Here is a 27,845-nt window from a genome sequence, read left to right on the forward strand (position 1 = left end):
TTATCTCTCAGTGCAATGGCTCTAAGTATGATTTTGAATAACTTAAGCAAACAAGTTACCATGCTAATGATTATTGGATTATTTTTATTATTTCATTCGTGTCAATCGGGGATTGTGAGGAGATATTACATCGCTGCTGAAGATGTGGAATGGGACTATGCACCGACTAATATGAATGTGATTACCGGGAAAAATATAACAGAAGGAAGGTAGGTTAACTTTTATATTTGCTTTTCATTGCACAGGACAATCAATGATGTGCTGAACCAAAACACCTGTAAATCCATCCAAAAGAGGGCTTGCCGCATTATCCTGGTGCTAATTATACTCATCATACATAGATTCCCTTGATCAGTTGGAACTACAAACCTTGAATGATAGAAGACTACATCTCTGTACACAGTTTGCTCAAAAATGTGTCGAATCTGGTACTCAGAATGGTTTCCACACAATATGAGGACCCACAATATGACCCTTATAGACAGTACAATAAGTATCAGGTCCCCAGAACCAAAACAAAAAGATATGGGAACAGCTCAATACCCTATCTCACTCATCTACTTAATTAGTGCATCGCATCATGTTCATATTCAGCTGGTGTGTTTTAACTGTGATTTTATGACAGCATTTTTATCTTGATGTATTCAATTTGTCCCTTATAATTTGGCCGGTCCAATTTATGTGCAATATTTTGTTATGTTATTGATTAATTACTGCTTTATAAAATTAAATTCTTTAGAGCATCTGGGGTGTGTGTGGGGGTGTGTATGGAGGGCTGATAGTTTGGGTGTGGGTGTATGTAAGGTGTGTGTGGGGATATAGGGGTGTGTGAGCTGCATGAGTGTGAGATTTTGCTTCAACAAGTGCAATTAATTTCTTTGAGTAATTTTATGGTGATTTTATGTATATTTTATATGTTTTTTTATGTCTTTTAATGTAAACAATGCAAATGTAATTTTCATGTAATTTGGCCTACGGGCCACGAATTTGAAATAAATTTAATCTGAATGGGAATCTGAAATCTGAATTTACATTTGGCATCTTTGGGGGAACAAATTGCTTTTAAACAACTCCAACTGAAAAACGTGAAAGTAATAATAATAAAAGATTTTTTCTTGTAATAATTTTTCACCAAGGGAGCCAAAATGGGCCACACCTATTTTAACAATTTGGACAAAATGTTCATACTTCACCCACCGTAATTTCACCACTGCTCCACAATTATAATTGGCATCGGACTGTATGCCCAGGACTGTATGTAATGATCATTAAGAGCTCGGATAGCGACGTTTTTTGTGGGACCTGAGAGCTTCAAAAGGTCTTAATACTAAAACTATACCGGACAAAGAAGGTGCACATAACAACGTGTCCTACCCGCGGTAGGAGCTGGTAGGTACGCATCTGCGTCGGCGACAAGACTTGATGCTCGCATCGTGAAAATGTAACATTTTAGGCCCTAATTTATCAGACATATTATTGAACCTACAACTTTTCAAAAATATTTGCAATTAAATTGTATACTTGATTGTTGCTGTACAATACTTCAAAGCTTATAGAGAAACATTAATTCAACCCCCGAATTCAACCATGGCATTAACGTAGCCAGCAGATTTCCTTTATATTAAGTGCTATGGTAAAGGTTGCAGTTCGGGATAGAAATTACGGGGCACAGAATAATAAGAATTATTCAGTGATATTGGAAGCGGTCTCTTAAGATCTGACATATGTGACCGTACAGCACGCATGAGCCGTAAATTCCCTAAATTGTATTCTGAGTTACAGTGTAAAATGTGCATGAAGGTCATATTCATCGATACCGCTAGCTGGCGCGACATCTATCTCATTTTTATAGTCAAACACCAATCAATAATCCTATTGTTGAAGAGGATAATAAGCTTCTACCTTAGATGGCTATAGAATTATTAATAGCTCTTGTCTTTGTTCGCTTTGGCTAAATTCTGTTCAAGTGGTAGGTTACCAGGCATTGTATTTTGTATAAAGAACAATTAACAATAAGAGAACTTTCTTGAACCTTGTTGACTTGGAGATGATTTGAAATAACCGCCAATTATGACTGTTTGATATTTATTGCCAGCAATGTGGAAAAAGAGACACAATCATGTAGAAACGAAAAAAGCTACGATTTTGTTGAAGGAGCAAAGTTCCACAAACCTTAACCCCGCTTCGTTTGAAATCAAATAATATATTTTAAAGCTTATGATGTATATTTTTTCTAAACACGAAATAAAACAAAATCAACCGGGAGGAATTTACGGCTCATTCGCCGTGTACGGTCACATATTTGACTCAATTTCATTCACCATTAAGCATGTTCAAAGGTCAGACGATAGGTTCAACCATTTGTCAGTTGTTTATTTGAACATAGACAGTAACTTTGTATTTCAGACAATTTCCTTTGGGACGTATACCTAAAACACAGGCCTTCAACATAAGTAAATTAACCCGGGAGTGTTCTTTAAATTGACTTGAAAATAATTTGGAGACACCAATCTATATATTTTATTAAAATACGCTGTATCTGTGAGTCTGTCTGGGTTATGCTGGTTTCATACTTTCCTGCCACTTGCAGCTTTGCCGTTCTAAAGATGATTTTACTTCACTGCGCAGTCGCACCAAAACGCTAGCTGTGACCAGCGGCAAGCCGATATATCGATCACTCCACCGCTTTGCCGCAGCGGTAGCACCGCTGGGAGTTGAATTCAAATCAACTCGGAGCGGTGCCGCTCTGACTAGCTCTGACTTATGAGAACAAAATACGATTTTGAACATGTGCTGGGCGGCAAGAGTTGCTTTCAGAGTCATGCCGCTGCCGCTGCCGCTGAGCGGTGTGCCCCTCCCCTTGCATGATGAATTAAGCGTCACGCCGCTCAGCGGCAAGCGTCAGAAAGTATGAAACCAGCATTACGCCCTTATTCCCAGAATTGACAGGTCGCATGCCCATCAAACTTAGTGGATGACTACCCCGGAGACCCCATCCAGTATTTTGCCATGGTCAGTCTCTCTTATTAACACCAATTATTAAACTAACGTATGGTGCTTTGTGGATTGGAGTAACAAAATGAACGACCACCGGAATTTTAAAAAAATGTCAAGGTCATTGGGGATCAAATTGCCACAAATTGTCGCATGCTAATGACATTTGGTTGGAACGACCACCGAAGCTAACGAGACCAAAAATGTCAAGGTCAGTTTAGGGTCATCCGGGTTCAAATCACCACAGATTGACCCAGTACATGAAATTTGGTTAAAGCATAGATGATCTATTGATGATCTATAGCGATCTCTACCCAGTAAACACAAAATGTTTTGACAAAAGGTTATAAATTATAAAAGGCTGTCAGAAAACCTTTAAATGTCGGTATATACATGTGGTATGTAAAGAGTTACTATAAAATATTTTCACGACATTTACAAAATTTACCTAAACCAAAACCCAAAATAATGATAACTTGTTTCAAACGTTTTTAAACATATTTGTGTCTGCTGGGTACAGACAACAGGGATTCTGTTCTTACAAACCTTGAAAGCCGGGTGACCGCCTTGTCTATTATACTATCTTTCTCATTTCGTTATCCTAATATCACAGCATAGAAGGCAAATACCTGATCATCGGACCAAATCGTATAGGTAAGAAATACATGAAATCGCTATTCTTTGGCTACACAGACGAGACCTTCCAGACACGGATCCCGACCCCAGAGTCTCATGGACTACTTGGACCCATCATATATGGCGAAGTGGGAGATACTATAGAGATTCTGTTCATGAATATGGCTTCTAGACCCTACTCACTACACACACATGGAATGCTGTATGACAAAGTATCGGAAGGTTAGTAACAAATGGAGTTTTAAAGCTCTCATAGTGCTGTTTTGTCCACCGCAAATTCACCGTGACCTTTTCAGCCATAAACCCGCTTAGTGACGATTAAACCGAAATATGCAGTACTAAACCATTATAGTAATCGATTGTCCAATGCACATTTCTTACCATGTGATAATATTAATCCAATGAGCGATCGAATTGTCCGCTACGGTCGACTAATCCAGTCGATAATGACGCTATTGACATGTACGGGTGGAGCTCCACTGACTGAGTTTTGTGGATTTTTCACTGGTTTGCTATCATTTACTCATCAAGGTGCTCCACCGTTATTATAAGGACTATCATGCTAATAATTTAAAGATTGACATGTAGAAAATAAACCATACTTGTTTGACAGAAAATACTAAATTTGTACTTATTACGGTTTGGTGGCACTCCTCTTCCAAACGCGACCAAGTCAGGGCGGCCCGGTGAAGCAAAATGTGCATTGGATTAACACGGGAGTTTGGATAAGATGGTAGATTTTCCTTTCTCATACAAATGCATGCTCCCCCGTTATTAAAGCTTGTACCGGATTAAAAATTCAGATATTTGAAAAGAATAAGTAAACATAGAGCAAGAACTAAAATCAGAGCTTTTATACTTTTTGATATATGACGCTAACTAGTTCTCTCCTATACCCACAGCACAGCGCTACTAGTACGGGTCAATTACCTATGTGAGTGCCCCTGTGCTGTGTGCATACATGTAGTTAACAGTAACTGCATGATGTGTATCCACCAGAAATCTTTCTCAAGAGTAAAGACCATCACTAAATGGTCGCAAATTGCTCATCTTGAAGAATCAAGAAACGGTATAGAACTTACCTTCTAAACTGTTTACTTCACTTGTTATGTGCTATGAAAGTCAAATGCCAACAGTGGGCTATGGCCACACAATGGCCTGTGACCTTATTTGCACTCTATCTCAGTAAGTGAACACAGCAGATGGGCAACACTATTCTTTTTTCCCAAATCGGAGTAAGTTGAAATTTGTTCCCATGTACAACCAAAAAATCTGCCAATTAGCCTAAAAATGAGGTTTTTGTAGGATAACTCAACAGGTCGTGGATAACACAAACTATACAATTTGCTAGTCCTTGTCATCAGGCGAGTAATTTAATATATCTTTCAACAAGATCGAAGTATTTTTAGGCTTTTACCCCTGTGTGACCTTTCGTGACCTCTAGCGAAAAACGTACCCTATACTATTGGCGAAAACCGTACCCTATACTATTGGACTATTTGAATCCACTAGCCCCGTAAGAGTGATCTGATATTCATTTTAAAGCCATATTGTAATATTTGCTGGGGAGGACCGCCCTCTAGACTTTAGGTGCTGTAAATCTCAAATTTTTACGACCCGTGCATTGGTATTAAATCGCGATTTTCTTTGTATTGCCTCATCTGTTTGGGCCAAAATCAAGTTAAAAGAGGACATATTTAACAGTGAAAGTTAACATTTTGTGAAAAACAAACAAACAATACAATTCAATTGTGTATAGTCCGCGTAAACAATCTGATACTATATATAGTAAGTGACTTATGTCCGACCACGTGGACACGACTTATGAGACATATGCGATGTATAATGATGGAGATCATTTGATTATGAACAAGTTTATTGTCCCAGGAAAGCACAACCCATACACCTCTGACATAGGCTCCTTTCTCCACTCACCTATATAACCTCCTCTTCCCCTATCCCTCTCTTCCTCTCCAGTTTCTCCAAGGTCTGTCTCCTACTCCCCCTCTGTTCTCCTCCTACACTTGATATCGCCTCTCCTCTACACATTATTCGACTCCACTTTCGATCTCTACTCTCCCCTCCCATCCCTTCCATTTGTCCATCATCTCTCCCCCTCTCTTTCTCTTTCCCCATAACTCCCTTCCCCCATACACACACCATTCTCTCTCGCTCTCCCTCCTCTCGATTAATAAATAACTTGAATAATATATATTGGAAGTAATCTTTAATCGATCCTCCTGTATGCGATAAGCATAATGAATAGACACTCGAGTGTCTAGGTACTCGAGTGTCTAGTCTTTTGTAATTTCGGTGGAAATATTTCGATGGTCTATATTTTTCACAGGTATATAAGCTTAAGAATATTCGGTCACACGATTATATATCAAACTGAAATGAAAATCTTAACTCGGTATCGACGTCAGATAAGAGCTTACGCAGGATAATATAAAACCACGAGACCAAAACCAAATCCAATCCTGAAACTCATAACCTGAAAATACCGAGTGAATCTATTCGTTATATTTGCCAGAGTCAATTAGATAACAACCAATTTAGAATAATATTATGCACTTTCCACTGATACAAAAATCTCCAATTTGAAAGAGAAAATTTGGGATGAGGTTGTCGGCCGTCACATGTCTAGCAAGAGTGTACGTGGCTATCAACAATTTTGCTAATTGATCAAGCACAGGCTTCCAAGGCCTGCAGGCCTATGGATCAATCATACAGTCAAGCATGGGTGTTTCTTGAAGCCTTTGCGTCAGGAGACCAACGAAAATCACGCGCTCTTCATGGAAGAACGCAGTCAACCTGCACCCTTCACCCCTTCTTCAACACGCGAGTGATTGATTGACATACGATGTGTATTTAAAGGAAATTTCCTGAATTTAGCCCCTTTTTAGGGTATGGTTTAATAGATATTGGGCTATTCCAGAAAATAGGTGCACACCCCCTATAGAGGAGTAAATTTTCAATCAAAGAAATGTCCGGATTTCCAAGTTTGCTTTCTGAAAACGACTGGATTTCCAGTTGCCAATGTTACTGGAAAACGCTTGGAAATCCAATCAAATGAAGGAAAAATCACGGAAATGTTGAAAATGAGCTCTCATATTGAGGATTTCTGATTTTAAACTATTTTTCTGCCGGATTTTTTTGCCTTTGGGCACTTTAAAAGTCTGGATTTCCAACAGTCACGACTGGACAAAAAGTCCGGATATCCGAACTCCTCTATAGGGGGTGTGCATCTATTTTCTGGAATAGCCCATTTGCGAAAAGAGCTTTTATCCAAAATTTCATTTGTTATATTGGTTCGGACACTAAATTTCCTAGTTACGCATAATTTCATATGGTTCAATTATGACAGTGTCAACACTCTGAAAATACAAATTGGATGATACCCCAGCAAACACAAACGTTTTTAAAAACGTTTTAAATAAGTTATATTTTGGCTTTTGGTTTAGGTAAAAACGTTTTAATAACATTAAATGTCGGGTTATATAAAGGTCATGAAAACGTTTTAAAACGTTTTGAATGAAAACACACTACAACAATATTTTTAAATATTTTCAAAAAATGTTAGTGTAAACTATTTTTGCAAACATTTTTGCCAAATATTGTGTCAATACTGAAATAACATTATGTTAAAATATTTGAACCCAGCAAACACAGAAATGTTCTTAAAATGTTTTTTTCAAAACCTTTTAATAAAATTTAAATGTCGGGTTATATAAAGGTCATGAAAACGTTTTTAAAACGTTATTGAAAATATTTTGGGCAAACATTTTTCGCAAAATATTTTTTCAACCTCAAAATAACATTCTGTATAGAATGTTTTGTATCAAGTTTTCAAGAATGTTTTTGGAATGTTATTAAAACGTTTTTATACCATACCCTTAATATAACCCGACAGTTAAACGTTTTCTGACAACCTTTTATAACCTTTTGCGAATGATGTTGAAAACGTTTTGTGTTTGCTGGGATCTTTGTCAAACGACCGAATTTGCAAGAAATACACCCAGAAATGCTAGACCCAACTTGACTTTCTGATGGTATAAAAATCTTTTTGGGGCTAAGTTGGGAGGTGGGGATGAAGTTGTGGATCACGAAGTGGCTCTCGTCGATTTGTCATTTAACCCCGGCTTTTAACTTGGTTATTGAGGCATCATGTGAACATTAATGCTTTTACAAACAAATTAAACAGGAAAACGACATGCTCGATGACGTTTTAGAAATCCTATTTAGCGATATCCTATTCCATATACAGGGTGTCTCTGGAAGAGCTGTTACTTTCATTTTTAGGCATTTCAATGTCCGAACCAAAGAGAACTTAAATACTTTTTCATGACTATTTCAGAATCACCATGAAAAATGCGTTAAAATGAGTATAAACATGCCTAGTATTTGGTTCTTGAGATAACTCTTGATATTTCGTGAAAAAGTCTCAACATTTGGATTGCACTGAAATTCGTGAATTTCAAAAAATGAAAATTATTTGATATTAGAAAGACATTCTTCGTATTCAGAATGCAATTCGATATGTCTGATGTGCTCCCATGTCCCACAAAAAATACTGTCGAAACGCTCAAAACGCTCATTCCAGATCCCTTAAGCCTGCGGACACACTATGTAAAGCATTGAGTGATTTGAATTAGTAGATTTATAAGCAATTTCAGGGAGGTGAACTTAAATTAACATCAAAATTGAAAAGAAGGCTGCAAGTAAGAGGCATTCACCTTTAATAGAAACCTCAAGGTCTATTTACAATGCGCATGCGCGAAATGTTCTTATTCAGCCAAGAACATGAGCAATTAAGGAATGTTAGCCAGGGTGGTCTTTGCCAAAATTTCCTGAGTCCACTGAGAATGAAATTTCTACCAAAATATATCCTCAACAGATTTAACTTGCCTGACCTTGAAACTTGTAACTAGCCAACATAGGACGACTTCTATTAAGTTGTTGGATTTAACTAGATAATTGCTAACTAGCCAAATAGCCACCCCCAAACAACAATAATTAAATTCAAAATTAACACCAGAGAAAGACTAGTATTAGGTCACTTGTTTCATACAAGGATAGATTTTAAACACAAAATCAATCAATATGTATCGCCTTTTTATTGGAATTATGAACAGGACACGACAAAAAATACCTGCATCTTTTTCCAAAATTCCTGTGCTGAACTGTTACTACAGATTTTCAAAACGGGCTGTTTCAGTAAAACATGGAATCCACCATTTTAAACAATATTCTATAGAATCTCTTAATATGAAAATAGCTCAACGTCAACAGGCCTTAAAGGGACCTATTTTGCTGTGTATATTTAGGCATATATATTGTTAATAATAATTTATGCAGAACACTTAAAACAAATCCCAAGGCATTGGTAGGGTGTAGGGTCAAAGTTATTTTGAGGTGCATTTATCGTCAACCAGGTGAAGCTGTACTTTATTGGAAGGAAGGAATGTTTATTTTATTGGTTATGTTAGATCAATATTCAGTGTTATGCAACGCTCTGCAGGGTCTATTGTTCTATTGTTTCCGATTAGAGCGCTGACATATTGGAAAATGTTGCCAATCAATATTCATGAGAGTGTACATTCAACGTCCAGTTTGCGAAATTGGGTGAGTTGTGTTTGGTAGGTGTGAAATACATCTGACTGGGCGTTTTAATTACGTAACGAATAAAGGCATTGACATCGTCGAATGGCTGCCCAGTGCTGTTATGTGTTTAGTTATTATATAGGCCTAATAATTATTATTAAATGTATTCATCGTTCCTTTCTTTTCCCTTCTCTGTACTTATTCTTTCCTAGGCCTACATTTTATCACTCCCTCGCTCTCATTGTCCCCTCTCACCCTCCCTCTCTCATTCCCATCATTTTCCTTATATTTCTATTTATCTACTTGTCTTTATTATCCCTTCCTCCCGCCCTCTCTCATTCTCCATATCCCCTCCTCCCCTCTTCCTCCCTCCCCCCTCCCAAGACTTCTCACAGAGGTGAATCTGTCCTTCCCCAACCCCCTCCCCTCTTTGGGTACGCCACTATTTCTATACCAATTTCCTTCTTAAAATAAAATTAAATGGACATTTCTTAAAAACAACCTTTATAGGCCTATACTTATACTTACATGTATACGTATAACGATTACCATTATAGTGTAATATAGATATATGGACTGGAAATGGCAGCCTTCATACATTCTAATGTGTAATCGATCACCAAGAGCATTCAATTTATTTAAATGAAACACCTATCGTCAGGTGGGTGGTAAAGATGATTGCATCGACAGCTAAAGCCTCCTAAGTTATAGTCTTCAGACCCACACAAGCACACATTTGGGATACATTGAGTACAATGGTACCACTTTACACATGACTGCCCTTACACATGACTGTAGTGTGGTCACTTATTGATACTCGCCTGTTGTGTAGAGCGTTAATATGATGCCGGATCAGTGACCAATTTAATGGCGGAACCCTTTATTCGAAACAATGGTACCACTTTTATGAATAGCCTGTCGCAACTTCTAATCGGCATCAAACGAACAAAAGATTATATAATCTATTGCGACTCTATTTCTATTTAAAAGCTCTTTGGTGTTATGTACGTTCAGACACTGTTCTCACATGGCCCAGTTTCAGCCAAACTGGCCATGAAGTCTTTGTCATCCACTCAATTAACACATTTAATCCAGTAGTGGAGAGAGCGAATATTTTATTGCGATTGCTTCTTCCTCAACCCGGAATGGACACGAGAATTCTTGCATCAGAGCCAATCTTTGCTATATGCTGCTCTCTATTTAGAAATGTAGAAATGCGTTTGACTTGATAATGTCCAATCGCTGCCATTTGTTTGTTGTTTTGTATCTTCTACGTATGATTTACAAACATGCTTTGCATTGTTTTCATACAGGTGCTAAATATGCCGACGGTACATCAGGCAGAGACAAAGCCGATGACAGCGTAGACTCTGGTTCCAATCACACTTATGAATGGCGTGTTGAAGACATATCAGGACCTACTGATGAAGAAGAGGAAAACTGTATCGCATGGCCTTATCACAGTCACATAGTAACTGTCCATGACACAAATACCGGGGTTGTTGGTGCTTCCATTATTTGCAGACCAGGTTAGAAATAGTCGTTTTACGCGATACAAGATACATACCGTATTCGACATATTAAAATACGTATAGGCTCACCCTTAATTCTGCTTTACGCATCATTGATTTGTTATGAAGAAAATAGTAAGAATGGGAAAATGATAGCAATTATGTTTTCTGAATAACAGATCAAACCGTACGCTATTGTGTCAGTCATTCTCGGCGGTAATCAGGGACATCGAATATTAAGAACAAAATGGGCCCAGAATATAGCCGCGAGAATGGCTATGGCACTGTTGTACTAGATTAAGATTGCGTTAGTCGGAGAGCTATAACCAAAAATAATAATTTATTTATAGTAGCAGATAACACGTTTAGTGAGCAAGATAAGTAACATACCGTTAAAAACTCGATAGTTAGCATATTTGCTTACTATCGAGCGCTTTTAATAAATGCAAACATGAAGTGCCCCATCCACAAAAGTTTAAAGGGTTTTGAGAATCATCGATACACATAGCCTACTTACGAACAAGTAAACCTGCAAATTTGTGTCTCAACCCCATTAGTTCAATTGGTAAAGCGCCGGACTTTGGTACATTTTTAATGTTTTCAAAAGCGCTCGATAGTAAGCACATTATGTTAACTATCGAGTTCTTACGGTATTGCTGTTATTCCGTGTAATTGCATAAACTGTATTGTTTCTTCTGCTTCAGGTATCCTTAACAACGCTGGTAAACGACAAGATGTAGATAGAGATATAGTTTTATTAGTTACTGTCATAGATGAAAATATCAGCTACTATATCGATAGGAATATCAACGAGTACTGCACGGAACCAGAGAGTGTGGATCCAGGTTAGTGTCATACAATATAGTTGGGAAAATGCCGAATGCATTTGCGACTAAAACCAAGACTGCGTTATCGTCGATGCGTACATTTGGCGCAGTGACGTTTAGACTGACGTCATGCATCTCTCGTCAAAGTTCGCTCTTAGTATAACACAGATTGATTTTAATGCCAAAAAATGTGTGGTGCTTCAGGTCAAAACTCGTAAACGTCACCATGTTGATCCTGTTGATTATAAACTTGGTAACCACAATTTACTTTCTGTTACTAGTCAAAACGATCTTGGTATCATGGTCACTAATAATTTGAATTGGAAAATGCATATTAATCATATGATTTGCAAAGCTAACCGTATTTTGGGCTTGATCCGTCACACTTGCAATGATGTAAAAGGCCCCCTTACTCGTAAAATTCTTTATTTGGCTCATGTCAGACCTATTTTGGAATACGGGTCAGAAATTTGGAATCCATCTACAAAGGGTCTCATTACTGCCATTGAAAGAGTTCAAAGGCGTGCTACCAGATTTATCCTTCAAAGTTCTGCCCCCTATGAAGAGCGTCTTACAGAACTCAACCTTTCTAGTCTTGAGGACCGTCGCAAGTTTAAAGATAACATCCTGCTCTTCAAGGGTTTACATGGCATGTCTTTTATCTCATTGCAAGATAGAGTGAATTTCCGTGGCACTGAATCCATTTCTTTAAGATCTTCTGACTCACCTACAATTATCCCAAATAAGTGCAATACCAATATTTTCAAGCAGACATTTTTTAACCGTGTGTACAACTCCTGGAACAACCTCCCTGCTGACGTTAGGAACGTTCAAATTTTCAAATATTTCAAATCCGAGATCCTAAATTACTACATCTCAAATTCACCTGTCAGTATTCATAAATAATGTCATCGGGTTTGTTCATAATTCACAATTTGCAAATGTTTCTTCTGTACATGTCCGGAAATGCTTCGGTATGGAGGTCTTAGGCATGCCTCGGTGGCGTTCAGAGGAGGAGTGTGAGTGTGATCAGTCAATTTGATATGGTGCTACGGTGTGGTGCGGAGCGTCATTGGGGTGTGTAGGGGATCTTTGTGCCGAGGTGTTCTTGGATTTGTGCGGGGGAACATTTGCAAATTGTGAACTTGTCAGTTTACCTACCTTGTGCAATTTCACTAATGTTTATTGAATTATGCGATGTCTTTACGCTATATTAGGCAACTCAATCTTAGTATTATATTGTATTTTTAATGTATTTTATAGTGTTTTTTAAATATGCTTATAATTATGTACTGTGTAATTTTAGTTCTTTTATTTTGGTGTGTGTATAAGGGCCCCCATCCAGTGGGCCTGCGTGCCTGTTCGGGGTTGCCCTTTTGCACCACACACCGCATTTTGATATTTTGTGCAATAAAGATATTAAACTAAACTAAACTAAGATAACATGCGCAATTAGTAGACGCGCAAGGTTTCAGTCTACGTACCCTGTTGTCACACTTTTCACACGATTAAGTTCACAATGTTAGGGTTAGGGGTTAGGCTTAGGGTTAGGATTAGCGATTAAGATTTACACCTTAATTTCCCCTGTAATTTCGCTATTCTTCAGGTCATGTCCTCTATCGTGTTTTTAAAGCTTGATGGATATTCAACAATAATGTGATTACTATTGGTTTTTTTACGCCGGGATAATTGCTCGCACTTATTTACAATTTTACAATCACGGGCTAACACATGGCTAAAAATGATTCACAGGGCAATATGTATTATGTATTATTTGTTTTATTCATTAAATTTATTTATGATTAATATTTGTTTATTAATTTCATTTTGTTAATTACTATTTTACTACTTATTAATTAATTTATATTTTTCGCCTTTCTATCTACTAACAGAGGACGATGATTTTCGCAACAGTAATTTGATGCACAGTATAAACGGTTATGTATTTGGCAATCTTCCTGGTCTCGATATGTGTCTCGCAGACCGTGTATCGTGGCATATATTCAGCTTAGGATCAGAAATGGATTTACATACATTGTATTTCCATGGAAACATATTGGTAAGATTTTCACTGTCAATCCATTATTTATTAATGTCGGATTCGTAATCATAAAAAGCCTCGCAGTCTATTTTTGGATGTGCATTGTCCTCAATGCTTGCACAAAGTAATAGCGATATAAAAATCAATACAATGCTTCCTACATATTTAAGATTAACTACAGAATAAGTATTACACTCTCACACTTTATACTTAACTTAACCCTAACCCTAACTCTAACCATAACCCCAACCAGGGCCTAACCATACTAATCGTAACATAACCCTAATCACCAGTAAGCTTCGACTATATTTATAAAAACGTATTTATAAATCCGCACGTAGACAGTAAGTCTCGAAGTGACCTTCTACAGAGCGGGTGGTCTTCCTGTACATTTCAATACAAAGGCGGTAAACATACGATACTACTGTAGAGATAAATTGTCTATTTTGTTCAACTCTCTGATTATATTATAAACGTTTCCGTCGATAGATATTTTGTGTAATAAATTTGCTATTCAATTTAATGATGTTTATCTACGGAGTTCCTATCCTTTTCTGCATAGTCCTCAATGGCATGTGGATTTGGTCACGCTTGCTGGTCTTGGTATGCCGTGCTCATGGGTCACGTGCGTATTTATAAATACGTATTTATAAATATAGTCGAAGTGTACTGATTACAAGGTGTGAATGTAGTTATTCCCGACGAAATCGCAATGACTTACTACTTAATTGTAGTGATTCAGCTTACCGACAAATACCAGGTTATACCGCCCCAATAAAACAAGCGAAGTGCCTTTGGCGATTAGACGGAGTACGCAGTAGCGTAGCGTCATAGGTACACGTGCCCCAAATCGATCTCAAATTTCAAAAAAATTGCCCCCCAATCATGGTCGGTGCCCCCATATGATGACCCACGCTACGCCACTGGGAGTTCGAGTACATGTAGCGAATTGGGCAATAATGGCGTTGCGTGTAAAATGAATTCGAGAACTTCGTCGTACTTTGTAGTTATTAATGATAATGACATCCGGGTTCGTATGTATGCGAGAATCACGTCGAATTATAAACTGATGTAAATGTGTTTGTTACTGAAGATGCTACTAAGCAATAACAGACGTGATAAGAATTTCCCGGAAAAATGTCATTTTTCAGAACATCCGTGGTAACCCTCGTGATGCTTTCAGTACTTCACCAGCCTTTTTCCTCTCAGGCGAAATGGATGCTAACAATCCTGGCACGTGGTTATTAACGTCAGAGGTCTTCACACATAGACTTGGTAAGGAAAGGATTTTATTTCACTTTGCTCAGAAGAAATACCGCGCCCTGAAATTTGGCATTTTAATGCTAAATGGGCCAAAAACGTTTTAATTTTGGGTCTAAAATATACCAAACAGAGACTGCATATCGTAAATATTTTCCCTATAGTTTTGTCGACTGAGCATGGGCGAAGTCCAGGGGCCCTGGGGCCCTGAGGGTCCAGGGGCCCCAGGCAAAAGCGAAAAATGAAGTGGGTTGGGAATAGTGCTGATAAAGGAGATGTTAAAAGGGCCCCGTGGCTCTTGCTACGCCCCTGCTGACCTCGTCATTGTAGGCACGATCTGGTCCATGGAGGCCAAGGGCGGCAAATTTAGATAAAGGCAACAATACGGAGCAAAAACACAATGAAATGCATAAGAAAATATATAGAAAAACCTTCATACCTTAAGAACCAAGCATTCTAGAGATTTACCCCCTCTCTCTCAGCCAATCAATGTCAAAATGTCATATTAATCTTACACCTCTCTTTCTCCCTCCCCTCTCTTTCCCCTGTCTCCTCTTTCCCCCGCTCTTTTCCTTTTCCCTCTCATTCTCTCTCTTCCTTCTTTCTCTTTTTCCCTTCCTTGTGGATCTCCAGGGGGTGTCACACTTCCTACAGCCGCCCATGGCGACGACCCTTATTGACCATTCCATTTTTACGGTATGATATGTTCATTACAACAGCTGGAACGCAAGCACTTTACAATGTTCGAGAAGATTGCTATAATTGGGCCTATGTGATTGACACTACTATTACAAATACATGGCAATATTACATCAAAGCTGAGGAGGTGATATGGAATTATGCGCCTAGTGGTTTGGATGGATTTGATCAAACATCGCTTACCGAACCAGACAGGTAAGTGTTACTGAACATGAATATTCATCAGGACTGTTATTGAAAAAAAAGGAGACGAATTTCATAGTTCTAGTCCAAAACAGCACTTACTGTGGACGTTTCGAAATTTGTCAGATTTCTTTATCAACACTGATGTTGTTGTGACGACCTTCTGTATACAACTTGTTCTTGCTTAGCAACAATTATTAATTGTGATGTGAATCTTTGCATGTAATGATATTGACAAAATAATACAGATTTTCCATTAAGTCTGATTAATTATTTGATGACGCAGTGGCGCAGTCGTACAAGCTCTGCTTCATAATCGGAGAGTTGCGGGTTCGGACCCCGGCGGTGCCATTGTGTTGTGCACTTAGACAGGGCCCTACCTCTAGGTATACCTGGGTACCGGCATGTATATAGCGCTGGTAACTAAGGTAAATTAGACTTGTTGTGCGGGAACAGCATCAACAGTCGCTCCAAAGATATGGGCGTAGTGCCTATATTAATGAGTAATTGTGCACTTCATCGTAAGGCTCCAGCACACTTTAACATATTTTCGCTGCCACTGACATTAGAATCATGCCGCTTCTGACATGGCTCAACCGTATAGTGCAGGTTCTGTCAGCACGTATATTGTACAGGTTGCGCCATTAATACACATGTTGGATAAGGCAATCCAAGTTCACAACACATCGGCGCGGCATGGAGGATTCGTACCCAAGACCTTAAATGCCGGCGATTATGAGTTGAAGGCTTCACCGCTGCTCCACCGTCCCCTCGAAAAATGTTTAAAGTATTAAAGTATAGTATAAGACCTAGACATCGGTAAACACGACAATAGATATTTAATCGTTTGTACCATCAAACTTGGTTGAAGCATATTTGTCCTGTGATCATTCAGTCCTCAATCCTACATATCACTACCAAGGCACATAAAATTATTGTTACAGTATCCTCACATGGATACCAGTAAGGGACTCTACTTAATACACTAATGATAGGTACTCTCAAGTGGTTCTCAATATATCCTTATCTCTGTGATCTTCGAGAAGTCAAAAAAGGCATTCACAAAAGCGATAGTTAGCAATTCGCCGGCGTAGTGTAACGTAGTCGATCGTTACCAGGTCAACAGACTGGTTCACAGTATCTGTGTTCTGAACCAAAATCAAAATGATCAAAACACATGGGTAGCTAAAACAGGTGTGCAAGAAACTATTGTATAGCGTATTATCTACGACGGCGAATTAGCCTATAGCAATATTAGTCCATGACTTTTGATCTTGATTGAAGGAATTCTAAATTCTTTTTTTACAGATTATCAATCGCTTATCTAAAGCAATTTTTAGTATTACTTCAGTATCGCGCTGCTCGTTCTTAATTGGCAAACTTGGCTATAAATTCTGTAAATATTTTTTGATAGTATTTAAAGTGCTTTATGCGTATAAAGTGTTTTTCTCTTTCTTAAAGCCCAGGATACCCATTCTTTGTAGACAACCAAGAACGTATCGGCGGCTCTTACAAGAAAGCTTTATTCGTCGAATACACCGACAGTACTTTCTCCACAAAAGTAGTACGAGGCCCAGAGGAAGAGCATCTTGGGTTCCTTGGTCCTGTCATTCGGGCTGAAGTCGGCGATGAAATACTGATTACGTTTTACAATAACGCGAGTAGGAGTTACAGCATTCACGCACATGGTGTGGTGTATGATAAAGCCAATGAAGGATCTGGATACAATGACGGAACAACTGGTATGATCTTTTTTAATTACTTGTATCTCCATATAACATTTCTGCTAAAAAGATGATTAAATATTATCTACTGAGCTACCAAAATATGATACAATCAACTAAATGCTTCAGGCAATCGAACCGACTTTATTCTAGAAATATATTCAGAACAATGACTTATTCGCCATTTAGGAGCAGACAGAGCGGACGACTCAGTCCCACCAGGGAGTGACCACACATACAGATGGATAGTTCCCGAAAACTACGGACCAATAAACCCAGAAGATGACTGTCTGACATGGATGTATTATTCCGCAGTAGATCCCATACGAGATGTGTACTCGGGTCTTGTCGGACAACTTGTTGTTTGTAAACGGGGAACGCTGAATGATGTTGGAAGGCAGGTAAGTCAGGGAATTTAAATAACAATGGGAAGAGAAAGCGGAATGACGTAATTCCTTAATAGTATGTATCTAAACTATAGCTGCCATTTTGATGTAGGAAGGTGAGAGTTCATAGGATAATAGTTAGAATTCTCGCTTCTGGTGCTTAAGGTGCCAGGTTCGATTCCCGACGGTGGAAAACTTACTGAGGTATTGTGTAGGCAAAAAAACAACTTTGAATTTAATTAGCAACATCTGTAGATTAAAATCAGACTGCCGCTCCTCCCCATGTTGTATTTAGGGTTGAGTATATAAACTATGAGAGAATTCCGTCCTTTTGAGGGGACGATAAGGCGTCGTTCCCGTGTTCAGACGAGCCATACCTGTACACGTAGCTCGCAGTCAGTTTCGAGAAGAGTAGGATGTTAGCTCCTGACAGTTCCCAACCGGTTCCGGTGTCCAAATGGACCCATAAGGAAATAAGCTTCATAAGAGGCTTTCTTGGGTTATACAGGGTTGTAAAAACCAAATCAAATCAGTCAGTATGAGCAAACCACAAAACCACAATTATTCTATTCTATTCTATTCTATTCTATTCTATTTTATATTCGAATTTTTATTTTACTTTTGTTTCCTTTGTTCCGAGAAGATGAAGATAAAGGTTTTGTTTTAAGTTTAATTTGAGTAGGGGCCTAAGTGGAGTATAGAATGAAATGTTTATTAAATAACAAGTCAAATTAAATTTGAAATAAAGAGATAATCGTACCGAAAATTAACCTTTTAATTTTCATAACTACAGGACAACGACGTTTCTGAATTTCACCTACTGTTAATGAATGTAGATGAAAATCGAAGTTGGTATATAAATGAGAACATCCAGTCGTTCACGAATTTAAACCCAGACGATGCCTTGAATGATGAAAATTTCTTGGAATCCAATATCATGCATTGTAAGTGTTTTGATCGCTGTTTGCCGGTTTTATTTAATAATTAATTATCAGACTAAGCTACAGAGTGTCCCAAACAAAACATAATCCTCATTGAGCCCTCTTTTTCTCCTATTTTAGACAAGTTGATCAAATATATTTTGGTATGTAAAAGAAACTTTAATCGTTAGCTTTAATACACCCAAACAATGCTTTGAATCGGGTCACAACCTTGGAAGATATGCCCTTTTAAAGAAATGTACCCGTTTTTTTTTTCACTCTGTCCACGGATGAGGTTGAGGTTGGGACGGGTCATGTTGCGGAGTGGCCTGCAAGATCTCAATAAACTTCTTTAAACGGGCATTATCTTCAAAAGTTGTGAGCCGATTGAAATATTTGTTTCGGTTTGTTAAAGCTTACCATCAAAGGTTTCTTTACATACCAAAATATTTGATTAACTTGTCTGAAAACGGAGAAAAGAAGGCTATTATAGACCTGACCCTGATCCTGTCTCCTTCACATGAAAAAAGTGTAAATTACAAGTTACAATCTTTTTTCTTCCATATAATGAAAATAATCAATAATTTTATATTGCAGCTATAAATGGATATTCATTCGCCAATCTTCCCGGTCTGAACCAGACTTGTGTTTTTCAAGATCTTGAAAATGTATTGTGGCATTTAGCAAGCTTAGGAGGTGCAACGGATGAACACACAATTTACTTCCGGGGTCATCCAGTGACACATAATAATCGGCGCACTGATACAGTCATTTTGACTCCTGGTAATTCGGTAACAGTACGCATGACTCCGCAGACATCAGGTATATCGCAAGTTTGATCACGTGTTTCGTCGTTTTTTCATCTGGAATGAAAACTGTTGATAATTATTGTTACTAACTTAATAATGCTTCTACAGCTTATTATATATTTTTGTAATCACATTGTTTTAGGATGTACCTTATTTCATATAGTGATATAGTGGCTCCTTCGCTCTCGTGTCCTTCCCGCACTCGGTGAATCACGTAGGCACTTCACATGTTATGTATTAAAAGGACGGTTTATATTTAACTGTTTTAGCCAATATGCAGAAACAAGTACCGTGATTACGATATGTACCGTGGCTTAGCTTCGTCACATTTCAAATACCATTTTCATCTTCTTTATATCCCTTTAAGGTACTTGGCCTATCGAATGTATGACGGGTGCACATTTCGTGGATGGCATGAAGGCTCTTTACACAGTAGACGCTACTTGTGTACAAGAAGAAGACCCCGAAGAACATGAAGACTCCGAAGAACATGAAGAGCCACTAACAATTAACAGGACTTATTACATCGCTGCTATCGAAGGATTCTGGGACTTTGTCCCGATTAAGCTTGATCATATTAGCAATCAATCTCTGCTGAATCCAGACAGGTAAGTAATCAACATTAATCTATCATGCAAGAGGTGCTTTGGTATTTTGACATTTGTCATCCAAAATGATCTTAAGGATGGCAATATCTTTACCTTAACTTGCACTGTATATCGGTTCATATTTGCAATAAAATGTACGATTGCAAACATTAAACGCGGCACTTGAATGTTTTCTGATGTCAGGATGTCATGAAAGAATTAAAAGCACGTATATAGGAAGAAGAAGGAGAAAGAAGTCGAGAAGAAGAAGAAAATAGCTCTGTGCACAGAAGAAGAGGAACGAAAAGAAAAAAGAAAAGGAAGTTCAATAAATGTAGGCATTTATACAACGCCTTTCACGTGTATCAAAGCGCTTTACTGTAAAGTGTGCTGAGGCTTGTGGATCAACGTGTAGGCGTTGTGCCTGTGCGTAGCGCACTATAAATCACTGCGCATTTTTACTTTTATTCCGCTGTGGTTACATGTAGAATATGTCAGCTGCAACACAATGCCCAATGCATGCTCATTACTTTGAGTGGCGCTCAATTGGCAATATTCATAACAGCTCCCCATTCCGCCCTTGGGTAGAGAGAGACAAGTAAAGTAATGTGCCTTGCCCAAGTGCACAACACGATGACACCCAGGGCTCGAACTCGCAATTAACCGATTGTAAGGCCGGTACTGAGATCATAGAGATCGGAAAATAAGTATTCAAGAACATAGACATGAACACTTTGCGTAACTTCTAACGAATCACTTTAAATTACTTTTGTTTTCTATTTAACACCGTCACATTTATGTAAAGCCGTGGAAACATCTTCGTCAAGCGAGAAGGTCCATTCATCGGGAGTATGTACAAGAAAGCTGCTTTCCGACAATATACGGATGCAAGTTTTACACAACAAGTACATGAAGGGCCCATCACAGAAAGTCTAGGCATTCTAGGACCTATGATCCAGGCAGAGGTTGGTGATCAGATAATAGTTGTCTTCAAAAACAAGGCATCTCGACCTTACTCGATGCATCCGCATGGCCTAATGTACGACTCGAGTTCAGGAGAAACCAGAGATCCGGTCGTGGAACCAGGGAAGATACACACCTACAAATGGCAAGTCACTCCAGAAGTTGGCCCAACAGAAGAGGATAGAAATTGCATTCTGTACGCGTATTATTCTGACGCTGATCGTGTGAAAGACACGCATTCAGGACTTATCGGCCCTCTCGTCATATGCAAAAAAGCTGTACTGGGACCTGACGGAAAAAGAGCCGACGTTGACAGAGAGTTTGTGTTGTTGTTTAGTGTATTTGATGAAAACCAGAGTTGGTATCTTGATGAAAATATTGCAGAGTTTTCTTCAGATCCAAGTCTTGTCAACAAAGAAGATCCAGAATTTGTGGAGAGCAACCTGATGCATGGTAATAATTTGAAATGTTTCTAGTGATGCCCTCATTAAAATGCCTTTCAAAATCTTTAAGAGTGAAAACATAACAAACATCACGCTAGGATTCGCGCTTGTCATACTAACTGTTGTGCTGGACACGGAATAATTATAGTGTGCCATGTACAAATAATTTTTGCTCGATTCTTAGCGACATTTCTCAACCACAAACGATATTTAAAAGCTGAGCTTAAATGCTTTGATCTATACCACATTGGCAATTGATATTCCTAAAGTTACAAAGATTCAATATTGACATCGGCCAACCGGGGTATCTTACCAACCATCAACTGCCGATGGAGTCATTTACGGTGAAATGTTGAACATTATTCATGTCACATGTAACATATTATGTTGTATATCCCGATAGGTATTAATGGTTATGTGTTTGACAATGTAAGACATTTGGAAATGTATCTTGGTGAGACTGTGGAGTGGTACCTAATGTCAATTGGTGAAGAAGTCGATATCCATACTGTACATTTCCATGGACAACCCGTCGTCTACCAGCAATGGACCAAGCACCGGGTGGATGTTATTGAACTGTTTCCCGGTAAATCTTTATTTTCCTTTTATAAACCAAAGAAGCGTAAACATAGCACATGCACACACCCCGACCCACAACAAACACCCCACAACACTCAAGCTAACACGTAGGCTATACATTGCAGTCGCGCAGACTCCTTTCTCTTGACCCAGAGGCTGAGAGTAAATGTTCACTTGATTGTTGGGAGTGGTATTCTTTTCCTTCATCTTTATCTTTAAATCAGTTTCGCTCTTTTATTTCCACATAGGCCAACATGCTTTAGGTTTTTGTAGCCAGGCATGAGCATTTTGCTTGAACTTGGTCTCATAAGGACCTAAGTTTGTTACCGAATGAGGCGACCGTTAAAACAAAAATGACACCCCAAACACACCCCAATTATATCAGTCGGCACCCTCCTCACTGTACAATATCACTAGGAGATATTTTCACGTGACAAATCTGTGACCGTTTTAAAAATCCGTGAAAATCTGTGTTGGATTACAGATTTTTGCATTGATTTTTCAACAGATCTCGGAGTTTTTTTTTATATAGTTACATAATGCTCTTTCATTTTATTATTATTATTATAATTTATTATTTTCAGGTGTATTTTCTACGGTACAAATGAAAATAAAGGAAAAGGGTACGTGGTTACTTCATTGTCACGTGAATGATCACATGACTGCTGGGATGGAAAGTACCTACAGAGTGCTAGATCCTCTTGTTACCGGTGAGTGAATCATAGTATTGGCGTGACGAAGCTACAGAATATTGTCTGTACTCAAAAATGGGTTCAAAGGTCGATAAGATCATCTTAAAGCATTAATGTAGGATCTTTTAAAATTTTAGATTTGTCTTTTTTTTCTTCCAAAATGATAATATGCAATCATTATGAAAGTTCCCGATACATTTGGACGCGAAAAACATTGGGAATTTGCAAAGAAACAACATCATAAACTTCATCTCTATCACTCGAAATATCTCGCACTTTTTGGATTAGGACGCGAGTGCGGCCTCAGAGTTAGTCTCCTACGAAGCCAGTTTGGTTACGCTCCCTCCACATGTGGAGGGAGCGTAACCAAATTGGATTCGTAGGAGACTACGATTTACGATCGTTCAGACATATTATCATAATCTGAAAAATTATGATAATATGTCGGACAGAAAATCATCCCGTTTTACTACAAATAGGGCGAATTTGTGCAAGTATTACAAAAAAACATGTGCAAGTATTACAAATATGCCAAAAATCGGTTTTGAAAAAAATAAAGGTATATATATTCTGAAAAAAATCGTACATTAAGGCTGTAATTAAATAGTTCGTCTCAAAGCCCTTCCCAATTAAAAACCTAATACGGAATGCGGTTTGTTAGAGTTTTCTATTTTTTTCAATCTCTCAAAGAGGTTTCACTAAAATAAAATTAACATTTTTAGTTGATTCTCGTGAAAAAAAGTGTTTTACAATACAGAGAGATTAAAACAATATTACTGTGTTGTGTCATAGGTTGGTTGACAGTTTGGCACATAATCATCATCGGTAGCCTGTCCCAGTCCCCATTGCTGTCCTGAGTCTCATTGATTTCAGCTTTGGAAAGAGTTAATATACGCGTAACAGTCTATATCACTCCAGTAAGCGGCACTAACTTAAGTTCAGCGTATGCTGCGTTGATTTAGCATTACATGGTGCGTGTACATAATTTATGCTCCACTTTGATAAATGATGTTGTCTTTAATAATTATTTTATTGGTGATAATTCTGAACTTTAATATGGGACAGTGTCCGGCAGGACTGATTCGAGTTTGTCAGTTTTAGCCATTTAACTACAAAACCTAAATTCTTAATATTATTATACATTGATCGCAAAGGGATATTAGTCAAGGATGCCAATAATTGTATTTATATTTCCATAGGTCGTTTAGGTCTTGAGTTAAGGCAGAAAATATCCCCTCCCGAGAACAATCGTGGACATGGGGCAGAAATTACACCTTTTAGATACCAAACCTTGGGATCTTCTTTCTAGAACTTGAATCTTTGCTCTTGGGTGTCATCTTTGCTCGTCGCAATATCTGAGCGCAAACACCGCTAAGTTACGCTCCCGCCACCTTTTGAATGTTGTGAATATTCTGTTATACTTAGATGGTAATTCGATTTTTTAAACTTTGATCATTTCAGGAAGAAGACTCTTTGAGATGGAACAATACATACATGGAACGATGCAAGAAGTTAAAGCAATGCTTTGCCATCTCTGAAAGACGTGTTTATGTAGTGATAATCATCTAGAAAATCCCTTATTAAACAGGACAACAACCAAACACTAATTCCAACCGGCACAACCCAACTTGAAAACAAGCAAATGAATATCTGAATCCCATGCCGACACATTCTCTTGCTTTTTTTTCAAGTTGGGTTGTGTTCCGGTCGGAACTTGTGTTTATTTGTTGTCTTGTTTAATTAATCGTTCCCCATTGTTCTTGTACAGCATGCGTAGCCCCATTGCCGACTTTACATGCAATAAACACATTGATGGAAAACGGAACTGGACCAATTTTGAAAGGAAGTGTTCCCAAACCTACGAAATTAACAGCTGTCACTTAAGGGAAGGGGTATGAACGTTTGGACAGTATTTATTGTGGGACATTAGAGCACATCAGACACATCGAATTGTATTCTGAATACGAAGAATGTCCTTCTGATATCAAATAATTTTGATTTTTGAAATTCGCAATGTAATACACATTTTATGGCAAATCATTAAAAATTGATATTTTTGATATTTAACAGTACTCGAAGAAAACTTTATAAATCTGATGATTTACACTTAAAGTGTATGTAGGTGGGATGAAAAGCCGACGATCAATTGAAAATTTTGACCTTTTGTATTGAAGATATTGATTTTTTTTCCCAAAACACACAAAAAATTTGGGCTTTTTGGGAAAAAAATCCATATCTTCAATATAAAAGGTCAAAATTTTCAATTGATCGTCGGCTTTTCCTCCCAGCTACATACACTTTAAGAGTATATCATTAGATTTATAAAATTTACTTCGAGGACTGTTATATATCAAAAATGTGAAAAATATCAAATTTTAATAATTTGTCATAAAATTTGTATTATATCGTGAATTTCAAAAATGAAAATTATTTGATATCAGAAAGACACGATCCGTATTCAGAATGCAATTCGATACGTCTGAGGTGCTCTTATGTCCCACAAAAAATACTGTCGAAACGCCATAAACGCTCATTCCAGATCCCTTAAGTACTACAACCCGCCAATCCTCATAGGCTCTGTTCGGTAATATAGCTTCTCATCCTCCCTGCACAACCATAGAGTCAGCTGAATGCTTCACCGTGTTTGTATAGCCGCGTTGATTCAACTGATACCTTTAAAAGGTCTCCAGCAATCCCAACATTATGCCTTATACATTAGGAAAACTATTATCAAGCACGAATCACATGGTTTTATTTTAAACAAACTCATATTGACAAAAAAACCAGCCGTATCTCAACACGCGATATTCAAACTTCCCGAGGGCCGAAATTGTCTGTTGAATGTTGACGTCCCAGTAATACAATGAAGGCTGGAGACAGTTGAGCACAAATAAACATGACGTCATTGCCCTAGACAATTTCGGCGCGGGAATTCATGAATCTCGTGTTGAAAGACGACTGTTTTTATTGGTTTTTTATTGTCAATATGAGTTTGTTTTAAATAAAACTAGGCGATCCGTGATTGATAATTATTTTGAGGCACTTACCTATATAGATATTGCTTTTGCAACATTGCTGGTGTAGATGTAAATTAAAGCCTTAAGTATTACCATTGTGAATGGACATTGCTAAACCAACAATAAAAATAGAGCTCAATAATGCAAGTGTATGTACTTTCTGTCTTTAGGAATTTAATACAAATTAATCACGTATTGAACCAAAATGGGAATCAACATCTGTGCAAATGATATTCAAATACTGAGTTATTTAGTCTACCCTTAATTGATTTGCTTTACCCATATCCATAATGGGACCCATACAAGTACTTGAGTCCCAACTTTCGTACCCGCGTACCCATGGCCCGTACCCGTACCCATAATGGAACCCGTACCTTTGCAAGTACTCGAGTCCAAACTTCTGTACCCGTACGCGAGTTCAAATTTCTGTACCCATACCCGTACCCGTACCAGTACCCATGGCCCGGACGCGTACCTTTACTCGCACCCTTTTTGCGTTCTGACCCGTACCCATGGCTAGGGACCCGTAACTGCACCCGTAACCATGACCTGGGACACGTATCCGTACATGTACCTATGGCACGGGACCCATACCAGTCAGGGAGGTAAATAACATGTTAACTGGGTGGGAATTTGCCCACCCAGTAAATTATTTTGCCCACCCAGTAAATTAAACGTGCGCATTGCCCAAAAGTGCCTTCCTAGTAAATTATTTTGCCCACAAAAAATTTCCTACGAAGGAGTAATGGTGAGTGATAATTAGTATAAGATTTGTAAATACTTAAGGGTGGTCTGAACCCTGGAATTATGGAAACTTTCGGGCCTCATAACTGCTAAGTTATTAGGCTAAAGAATATAAAAGTATACATTTTTAGAATGGAAATGACTTGCTGAATTCATCTGTGAGGTCAATTTGGGCCAAAATGCTCATTTTGGAGAAAACCCCAAAACGGGTTTTTGGCCCAAATTTTTTCGTGCAACGTAACAAGAAAAATTGTTTGGCCAAAAAATTTTTTGTATTAATTTTTAAAAACTAGATAAAAATATCTAGGGACAGTTTTTTAATTTTTTTAAATTTTGACCAATTTTGAGAAATTGCAACAAAAAAATCATAAAAAAGCCTGATTTTCGCCCAAATTTCAAATTTTTTTGGTGAAGTTGGTCAAGATTTAAAAAAATGAAAAAACGGTCCCTAGATATTTTTATCTAGTTTTTAAAATTAATAAAAAAAAAATTTTGGCCAAACAAATTTTTGTTACGTTACGTATGAAAAAATTTGGGCCAAAAACCTGTTTTTTTTGGATTTTCTCCAAAATGAGCATTTTGGCCCAAATTGACCTCACAGATGAATTCATCAAGTCATTTCCATTCTAAAATTGTCTACTTTTATATTCTTTAGACTAATAATTTAGCAGTTATGAGGCCCGAAAGTTTTCATAATTCCAGGGTTCAGACCAACCTTAAAGTGAAATGGTCACGTTTTACATCAAAGCCAAATTGTACACATAAACAGGTCTAGATTTCTGAAAACCCAAATGCCTGGGTGCCATTAATTATCGCTGCCCACCCAGTAAATTATTTTCCATTATTTGAGGGCAAAAATAAATTAAATTGCCCACCCAGTAGATTATCCTTATTTACCTCCCTGACAGAATGTCCCCTTCTGACCACCTTTCATCTAATCAACCTTGCTTTTGGAAACGTCTGATGTTTAATTAATAGATAGTATAAAACCTCAGATTCGATTGGCCTAAGATTGCTTATTTTGTTTTTGTTTTTGTTTTTGAGATGGAATCAGTTTTTAGCGAGAATAATATTTAACTGACTAAGAATGAGAAAAAACTATATGTATTACTTGTACCGTGTGATAGACCATAGGCATGGCGAATATTTGATCATAGTATCTACTGAGTGTCGTATGGATACCAGGTGCCCTATCAACCCCCGTATCAACCCCTACAAAAATTTGG

General features: G+C 37.9%; 1 protein-coding gene across 1 annotated transcript; it reads left to right on the plus strand.

The window, feature by feature from the left end:
• On the plus strand, window positions 1–26,017 carry LOC140150895 (hephaestin-like protein). Its single transcript, XM_072173057.1, has 16 exons — window positions 1–209; window positions 3,608–3,852; window positions 10,548–10,763; window positions 11,450–11,590; window positions 13,465–13,631; window positions 14,765–14,888; window positions 15,593–15,767; window positions 17,217–17,497; window positions 17,669–17,880; window positions 18,659–18,809; window positions 19,383–19,607; window positions 19,962–20,202; window positions 20,987–21,597; window positions 21,991–22,173; window positions 22,751–22,876; window positions 24,320–26,017. The coding sequence occupies exons 1-16, from the start codon at window positions 16–18 to the stop codon at window positions 24,394–24,396; spliced, it is 3,369 nt and encodes a 1,122-aa protein (XP_072029158.1). The 5' UTR covers window positions 1–15; the 3' UTR covers window positions 24,397–26,017.
• The last annotated feature ends 1,828 nt before the right edge of the window (window positions 26,018–27,845 follow it).

The sequence above is a fragment of the Amphiura filiformis genome, chromosome 4, assembly GCF_039555335.1.
Source record: "Amphiura filiformis chromosome 4, Afil_fr2py, whole genome shotgun sequence".
In the NCBI taxonomy this organism is placed as follows: Eukaryota; Metazoa; Echinodermata; class Ophiuroidea; order Amphilepidida; family Amphiuridae; genus Amphiura; species Amphiura filiformis.